The sequence below is a fragment of the Pituophis catenifer genome, unplaced genomic scaffold (assembly GCF_029215685.1).
Source record: "Pituophis catenifer annectens isolate HBS135680 unplaced genomic scaffold, rPitCat1.0.hap2 SCAF_2, whole genome shotgun sequence".
In the NCBI taxonomy this organism is placed as follows: Eukaryota; Metazoa; Chordata; class Lepidosauria; order Squamata; family Colubridae; genus Pituophis; species Pituophis catenifer.
The window spans coordinates 8,296,335-8,306,069 of record NW_027256882.1 but is presented as its reverse complement, the minus strand read 5'-3'; the positions used below and the strand labels follow the sequence as shown (position 1 = coordinate 8,306,069).

The 9,735-nt window shown below is 37.1% G+C and overlaps 1 protein-coding gene across 1 annotated transcript in view; it reads left to right on the top strand.

The window, feature by feature from the left end:
- The first annotated feature begins 2,640 nt into the window (after positions 1–2,640).
- Positions 2,641–9,735, top strand: part of LOC139309809 (vomeronasal type-2 receptor 26-like) — a 41,762-nt gene continuing 34,667 nt past the window's right edge. Inside the window, exons 1-2 of the mRNA XM_070934012.1 lie at positions 2,641–2,987; positions 4,818–5,109. Of these exons, the coding sequence (XP_070790113.1) occupies positions 2,641–2,987; positions 4,818–5,109 (639 nt within the window). The remainder of the gene's footprint in view (positions 2,988–4,817; positions 5,110–9,735) is intronic.

Genomic DNA, 9,735 nt, shown 5'->3' with positions numbered 1-9,735 from the left:
CTGCATCTTCTTCCCCAAGTGCTACATTATTATCCTGAGACCAGATCTAAACACAAAGGAACATCTAATGACAAAAGTAGGGAACTGATAATAAAATTGTTTCTTAGACTCGTGACAGTTAATTATTGATTGAGATTTGTGGTTGGTTTATATATTTCATTTGCCTCTGTTTGACACAGAACATAGAACAATAGAGTTGAAAAGGGATCTTAGAGGTCTTCTAGTCCAGCCCCCTGCTTGAGCAGGAGACCCTGTACCATTTGAGACAAATGATTGTCTAGTCACTTTTTTAAAGCCTCTAGTGCTGGAGCACCCATAACTTCTAAAAAAGCTGACTAAAAAAGTTCTAAAAAACTTGACTAAGTGGCTAAGACACTGCGCTTGTCGATCAGGAAGGTTGACAGTTTGGATGTTCGAATCTCTAGTACAGATCTCCTGTGTGAGCAGGGGGTTGGACTATATGATGTCCAAGATCCCTTCCAACTCTGCTACTTCTGGAGGCAAGCTATTCCATTGGTTTTGTGAGGTCCTCCATCATTCGCTTGGCACCTCACAAGCACCCTCCCATCAAAGGATCGGGATTTGGAGGGGGGTAGTTGGGTGATAAACCTATATGCTTCAATGGTGGGAATTTGGGAGGGGGATTGACAGTTTGTTTATTGATTGATTGATTGATTGATTCAATTTATATGCCGCCCTTCTCCAGAGACTCAGTGCAGCTTACAATGCATTAAGCAATAGCCTTTATACTTTTGTATATACCTGCTTAGTAGGGCTTTCGGGGGCCTCCTAAGTGGTGTTCTTTTTTATACAAAGTCAGCTTATTGCCCCCACAATCCGGGTCCTCATTTTACCTACCTTGGAAGGATGGAAGGCTGAGTCAATCTTGAGCCTGGTGAGATTTGAACTCGTAGTAATTGCAGGCAGCTGGCAGCTAAGTGCTACTTAACAGCACTTTAGTCTGCTGCTCCACCAAGGCTCATCAGTTGAAGGAGTGCAAAGCAGTTCATGCCAGGCATCTTCAAGGTCGTTCACCCTGAGTGTAGAATTTCACCAGCCCAAAAATCTCAGCATTTCTCAAAACATCTCAGTGATATCCGATTGGCTAAAGACCAACTAGACATGGGGGAAGGATGGGAAACTGAGGTTTTGTTTTTTGTATTGCTTCATGGGAACTTCAGATTCCTCCTGACTTTACTGCAGCCAGCATTTTTAAATAAAAGTTATTTTCATTGCAGACAAATGGAGTTGAGGGTTTTACTTTCCAAAGGGATGAGACTGGGCCAGGTCTGACACTAGGTGGAATCTGATATTGTGGTCAACCCAGAGAGGACATCATCTGTACTGTGGGGACCATGCACATGATATTGCCTCAAGGGAGGAATCAGGAGGAGATTGAATGTTGGAGGGAGGCTTTGAAGAGGCCTCCTCCAGGACTGGATCTCTCTGAATGGACAGGGGAGACAGAAAGCTGTGGCAATCAAGCAATTAGCAATTAGCAATTAGCTGTACCTAATCTTGAGGTAGTTGGGGCCATCTAGATCTCCAAGGAGGTTCTTTCACAAGGCAGGTGATGCCAGAGGGAAGGGCTGCTTTCTGGTCCAACAGGATGGTATGGTTTCATAGAGGGGATGCTAAGAATGTCCCTGTGCTAGGCCTGCCCTGGGCCATGTTGGATGCCACAAAATTATTCCCTTAACACATTTCCACTTTCTGATGAATTCTTCACACACATTTAACCAAGAGGTCAGGTTCCCCCCTTCCTATCCCTCAGCTCCAGTATGGCAACACTGAAGCCTCAAAAATGGCCTCGGTCAGGTCAGCTTCAGGATTGACAGAAGGACTATAGAGTTTCAAATAAATTAGTTTTGTTTTATAGGTGGTGGATTTCATTAGGTTTACTTGCCCAGATTAGTTCAACAGGTTTCATAGGTTTTATATCTACAAAAGTTATGCTATCCTAATTCTACCTATTTATTGATCTATCTCTAAACATGTCGATATTTCGCTGTATTTTCTCTCTCTCTTTACACACTGGTCCCTGACAAACACCTCTTCTTCAAAACAGCCACCCATCTCGTAACAAAGGCAAACCAGAATCAGCTGTATCCATATTGAGGATAGACATTTCAGACTCAAGCCAAAATTCTCTCTTGAGACTGGAATGTATGGAGAGTTTTTCTAAGGGATGTGTCAGGGAAATACTTTATGAGCTGACCAGCTGCCATGATGCTGTAATGCTGTAATGCTGTAATAATGATGCAATGGTAGGAATGAGATGTTTGGGAGAAAGTTCTCCTGTCTCACTTCTTGTCTCGTTTTCAGAGTTTCACCCCATTTGTGACTTCTCCCATTGGGCACCTGCCTGTTGACTCACTCAGAGTTTAGAGAGATGATGTCTCTCCTTGTTGCTATTATCCAAATCATAGTGATTTATTTATTCTCTTGGTGCTAAATCTCAAAAGACATTTTGGATTGCTTGCAGATATCACACAAACACAGCCATAACAGGCTTCCCCTTTGACATCATATCAACACCTTGTTGGCTGATCTCTTTGCAGTGGAAAATCTTGGAGGCATAAATGGCCCTGAAGAAATAGAGAACCTTGAAAGTTTTTATGACAGGCAGAGGCTGCAGATATGAAGGCTTGTATAGACTCTGTCACTATTAGGAAATCTTTGGAGCTTCTGTCTTGGAAGAGGACTTTGGTTTCTTCCACCTCTTCCTATCACTGTGTCTTCAAAGCAAGGCTGGAGACTCCATCAGGAACACAAGTCATGTTGCTGCTGCTTCTGCTACTTCTGCTGCCCCAGGAAGTTCTGGCAAGTCTCAGAGCCAAATGTCTCCTGACTCTGAAGAGGGACGAGGTGCATCCAGAGAACTATTACAAGCCAGGAGAGTTTCTCATTGGTGGCATTGTCTCTGCCACGAGGATGGTGCTTTCATCATTAAGCTTCAACAAATCTCCTTTGACTCAAATTTCTCTGTACGTCAAATTTTATGTACAGAATTAGAGCCTCTCCATTCCACCCTAAGTTCTAAAATTTTAGCTGCCTCTCTTACAATGAATGACCTCTTTGATCTGCTAAAGCTAAATTTAGATATAGGCCATTTAAACACCTTCAGAAATTTAGCACTTACTGCACTTGTTAAGAGTGATAGTTGTTCATTTTATGTGTCATTGTGGGTATTTCTGTCTGTATGTGTCCTTTGATGATTCTATATTTCATGTGGAATAATCGATCACACTTCCAATTACTAATTATTGGAGAAGATAAATAGGCAAAGGTATAGAAAGAAATTAAAAACCAGTCTGAAATCTTAATACAATAGCAAGAATAAGGACAATGTGAAGAATAAGACAAAACTGAATTTGTAACTGAATTATGTACAAATGGTGAACGTGTAATAACAAAAATGTATAAAGTTTTAAGGATTTGAAACAGAAGTTGAACAGGCTCAATTTGCATGACTAAATGCACTATTAAACTTGGATATTAAATAGAGATGCAGAGAATTTGGGTAACTGGTGTTCGGTTTATATTCTGTCATAAGCTTTTTTTTTTTTTAAATAAAATGATGCATTCTTGGTATAGGACATCAGATAAATTATCAAATATGTATTTGACATTTCAAAGCAAAGCAAGAATTGTGAAAAGAATGGGGAGACATTTTATCATGCAGGGTAGACATGTGAGAAAGCTCAGAAATTTTATATCAAATTAACACAACAACGCAAAGAATTAGAAAGGCTAAAAATTGTGAAGAAACCAGAATGTTTTTAGTGGGACTTCTGAGCAAAGAATTACCATATTTTTTGCACTATAAAATGTTCTGGAATCTAAGACGCACCTAACTTTTAGGGAGGAAAACAATCTGCAATCCTTGCCACCTGGAACGGGCCAAAAACGGAATGTGCTGAGGCAAAAAATGCGGCTCATGGAGGACGAAAATGGGGCATGCAGAGGTGGTGAGAGGCAGCTGTGGTGGTGGGTGGCGACAGCGGTGATTGGCAGTGGTGATCCCCACAACCTGGAACAGCTGATCGGCAGTATTCCGGGAGGCCGATCCAATAGCCAGTCAGCTGCTCGTACTGAATCAGGGTATGCTGAAGCTGATTAGGCTGTTTTCTGTTTGCTGCAAGGAGGCAAATTGCTGGGAGGCAGAGGCCAAAGTGTGGGGGCCAGTGGGTGGGTGAGGCTTCAGCAACATTTGCTCTATAAGACACACAGACATTTCCACCCACTCTTTTGGGAAGGGAAAAGTGCAAAAAATACGGTACATAACATTCATAGTGTTTATATATGGTAACTGTGGCAAGATTATTGTATGCTCAATGATGGAAGAATCATGGAATCCTCACAGTGGAGGACTAGATGGTGAAAAATGTAGAATTTGCAAAAATGAAAAATTGTGTGTTGAAAAGAAGGTGGGGAATCAGGTTTTTTCTTTTTCTTTTTTTAATTTCTTGGACTTTTTCTTACTTTCTCTATTTTTTCATTCCCTTTTTCTTTTGATTAATATTTCATTTTCTTAAACATTTCTTTATAAATATAAATTTAAAAAAGAATTAGGGAAAGCTAACAATTATTAGACTAACTCAGAAATAATATGCATTCGGTATCCAAAAATAAAAGAAAAATGGAACGTATCCCAGTTCTATTCGATAGATGAGATTTTTTTGGGTGGGTTGGGGGATTTTAAAATGGCTCCAAGCCTCTGAGCCTTAGGTGGTTTAAAAATACAATTGTTAAATTTACCAGTTAAATAAAATGTTGCTTCTACTGATTATGTCCTGATACATTCATACTTTCAGGACACCAGAAACAGAGTACTGGAAAATGCTATCCTTCCTTTTCGCAATCCAAGCGATCAACAAGAATCCCAAGGTTTTGTCCAATGTCACCCTGGGATACAATGTCTATGACAATTATTTCAGACCACAAATGACCTCGGAGGCTTTGCTGGACCTGCTTTCGGAGGGGGAGGCCAATGTTCCCAACTACAGCTGTGGAAGGCAGAGAAACACCGTGGCTGTTCTTGAAGCGGCTGGTACTGATATCTCCATCCAGATTTCAACCATGTTGGGGACCTACAAAATCCCACAGGTGTGTCTTTGTTGGGAAGACAATTTTTAGACATGCAACTTACAGCCAGACATCCTCTCTTCTAAATGAAGAGCAAAGTTCTATTATAGGAATTGTATGAAATAAGGATGAAGGTTCTATCAAATGGTAGAGAAGGATCCCTGCAGACAATCCTCTCTCAGTCATAATGCAGACTGTGCATCTCTGCTGATGATTTGCAATAGCCATAGCTTTTATATTTATAAAGTTTATTGTCATTGTACGTATATACACAGTATACCCATACAACGAAATTCACTTAACACCCAAAGACCAGGTCCAACACACATAACAATCCCCAGACACACTCCCACCCACCACAATTCTCCACCCCTAAACCACCCAAGCATCCACACAGCAGACCAAGTAATGCTGTCCAACAACTCATTGATGGTGGCCCTTTAGTTCATTGTTGAGTGCAATTATAGGTCTGGGATAAAAACTATTCAGAAAATGTGTGGTCTGAGTTTTAATTGTTCTGTATCTTCTGCCAGAAGGCAACAGTCCAAAACGATTGTAAGTAGAATGGGAAGAGTCTCTGAGAATGTTTTGTTTTTGGTTCAAAAATTTTTATTTTAAAACAAACTTAAATCTTAAAACATAAAACAACTATCATCCATTACAATTACAGAAAGTGTATTGATCAGTTACAAATCTTTTGTGCTTAATCCCCTATCCAACATTTTCTTATTTGACGAATTATTACATTATTATTCTCATTTACCAATTATTTAACAATAGTTTATCTCCCATGAAAAAAAACCTTCTTTATATGTTTTATCATTTTATCCATTTCATATTTCATTTCCATGCTTTGTTGTCTAGCCATTGATAAAATAAACCCCATCTCAAATAATAATGTTTATCTTCCTGTTCCCTAAATTCAAATGTCAATTTACTCATTTCAGCACATTCCAAAATTTTCTTAATAACATCATCATCAGTAGGTATCTTCTCTCCTTTCCAGTTTTTAGCAAATACAATTCTAGCTGCCGTTAAAACATTCATAATTAAATATCTCAATTCTCTATTGTATGTTTCTGGTAAAATCCCTAATAAAAATATCTCTGGTTTAAAATCAATATGTTTCTTTATCATTTTTTCCAGCCTTGTGTGGATTTTAGTCCAATATGTTTTGGCTTCTGCACATGTCCACCACATATGGTAGCATGAACCCGGAGTCGGATGACACGTCCAACACTTCTCCGATTTGTTCTTGAACATTCTGGCAATTCTCGCCAGGGGTAAATGCCACCTGTAAAACATTTTATACAAGTTCTCCTTATATGCTGTTGACATTGTCATTTTGTAATTCTGTGACCACAGTTTTCCCATTTCTCTAAATCAATCCCATGACCAAAATTTTTCCCCCATGCAATCATTGTTTCCTTAACTTGTTCTTCTTCTAATTTTATTTCTAATAAATAACCATACAGTTTTTTAATTACATAGTCATCAGAACCTGTTAAAATTTTACTTAAATTTGTCAAATTACTGTAAAAACCTTCACTTTTAGAATCTTCATCGTGCCTAGACTGTATTTGCATATATGAAAACCAATCCATTTCAATCTCTTGTTCTTCTAATTCTTGCTTCAATTTAAGTTCACCCTTTTCATTCAATAATTCACCATATCTAATAATTTGTTCCTTTCTAAATGTTATTGAGTTTGAGGCTGCTTCAATAGAAGATAGCCAGACTGGAATTTTTAAATAATGGCATTTTTTGATCTTCTCCCAATTTAATAACAAAGATTCTCGTATCATATGTCTTCTAAAATAACCCTGTGTTTTTGTACTTTTATACCATATAAAAGCATGCGAGCCCAACAACAAATCATGTCCTTCTAAAGTCAACAATCTAATATTTCTTAACATTATCCATTCTTTTATCCACATCAAATTACAAGCTTGATAATATCATTCCCAATCCGGCAGACCAAAACCTCCTCTTGATCTAACATCTTGTAGCAGTTTTAATTTTATCCTTGCCTTTTTGCCCTGCCATATATATTTTAACACAATTTTATTTAAATCTTCAAAATATTCTTTTCCCAACTTGATTGGAATTGTCTGGAATAACTATAAGAGTATATATATATTCATTTTAATAGTTGATATCCTCCCTATCAATGATAATTGCAAATTCTCCCATTTTGCCAAGTCTGTTGCTATCTGTTGTTTAAGCTTATTATAGTTATTCTCCTTAAGCACATCTTGCTGTCAAATGTATCCCCAAATACTTAACCTTGTTCGTGACCTGCATCCTTGATACATCCACCAATTCTTCTTTTTGTTTTTTTAGCATATTTTTTGTCAAGATCTTCGTTTTATCTTTATTTATTTTCAAGCCTGCCACCTTCCCAAAATCTCTTATTTTGTCTATCAGTTTATTTATTGACTGAAATGGATCTTCCAAAATAAACACCAGGTCATTCGCAAATGCTTGCAATTTATATTCCTGATTTTGAATGTTCATTCCTTTTATTTCTTTTTCTTCTCTAATGTTTCTGTTTAGTACTTCTATTTTTTTTTTTATTAAGTTGCATAGTAATACAATACATGAACTATCGGTTAGACAGTGTTAATATAAATACAGATTGAATACATTCTTAACTTATTATATCTCATATTTTACTCCCTTATTTAGGTATCTAAGTTGTTCCTTTTCCTTTCTTTATTCTATCTTCCAACCATTTGTACCATAGTCCCCACACCATATAATATTCTGATTCCTCTTTCTCATCAATCTCATATGTTAATTTACACATTTCAGCGCATTCTAAAATTTTCCAAATTAAATGCTCTTCCGGTGGTATTCCTTTTTCTTTCCAATACTGTGCATATGTTATTCTGGCTGCCGTGATAATGTGTATTATTAAGTATCTCTTTCTCTTCTCATATGTCCTCTTTAGAACTCCCAGGAGAAAGGTTTCAGGTGCCAAATCTATATTTTCTTCGATTACTTCCTAGATCCAAATTCGAATCTTTTTCCAATATTTGATCACTTCGGGGCATGTCCACCACATATGAAAGAAGGTACCCTATTGGTGGTCACATTTCCAACAATTTGGTCTCAAATTTGGATAAATTTTGGCTAATCTTGAGGTGGCTAAATGCCATCTGTACAGCATTTTATACTGATTTTCTTTAAATGTTACCACTCTTGTCAATTTATAGTTCCTATTATTTCCCAATCAGCCAAATTTATATTATGCCCTAAGTTTTTTGCCCATACAATCATTTGTTTCTTTACCACCTCCTCGGTTCTGTCATATTCTAATAAGTAATTGTATAATTTGGATAGTATTTTATTTTCTGTGCCCGTCAATAATTTGTCAAATCTGTTTAATCCCGTCTCTATACCAAATTCCTCCTTATCTTTTTGATACCTAGATTTGATCTGTAAATATGGGCCACCAGTCAGTGTAGATGCCCTGTTCTTTGAATGATTCATTTGTTTTGAGATTTCCGCAACTATCTAAAATATCCTTGTACCTGTACATTTTATCTATTGCCTAGGGCATTGGGATATATCATGGCTTCCATTACTGAAAGCCAGTTTGGAATCTTCATGTGTTGTTTTAGCCCAATTTCCTTCCACGTTTATAATAGCGTATCCCGTAGCCTGTGTCTGTGGAAGTATGATTTTCTCCTCTTTTCCTTGTCCCATAAATACGCGTGCCAGCGTCTCTGTAGATCGTGCCCTTCTAGAGTCAAAATTCTTTTGTTTTCTAAAGTGATCCATTCCTTTATCCAAACTAAATTGGCTGTTTTATGGTAGATTTCTCAGGCTTCTACTGTCCTGTAACGATTTTAGCGAAATTCTGGGTTTTTTCCCTCCCCAAACAAATTTCCTAGTAATTTTGTTCAATTCTGCAAAGAATTTTTTATCTAAATTTATCGGCGTAGTTTGGAATAGCTATAATAATTTAGGCAGGATGTTCATCTTTATTGAGGCTATCCGGCCTAGGAGTGATAATTGTAGGTTCCCCCATCTTTCTAAATCTTATTTGATTTTCCTAATCAGGGGTATATAATTATCCTCTTTCAGGGCTGAACATCTTGACATTATCCATATTCCTAAGTATTTGATTTTTTTGACAATTTGTAAGTCCATTATCTTCTCTACTTCCTTTTGTCTCTCTGTCAAATTCTTTACCAACGTCTTTGTTTTTTCTTTGTTCAACTTAAATCCAGACATCTCCCCATACCTGCCTAATTCATCCAAGATTTTTTATTCCCCCAGAGATACGTACAATATCAGACCTCCGGATTTTTCGTTGGGCCCTGAAAACTTATTTATTTCAACTAGCCGGGCTGGCTTGATCCCACAGTTTTTGGGTTAAATTTAATTGATTTTAAATTGGGTTTGTTTTTAAACTGCAGCCAAAAATATTTAATTATTTTAAATTGTTTTTAAATTTTATATGTTCTGTTTTTATTCTGGCTCTTCACTGCCCTGAGTCCTGTTGGAGAAGGGCGGTATACAAATTGAAACAAAATAAAATAAAATAAAAATAAAAATATTTGCCTTTGTTTATTATAGATTGTTTTTATCATTTTCTCAAAATTCATGCCAAATTTCATTATTTTAATTTGTTCAATC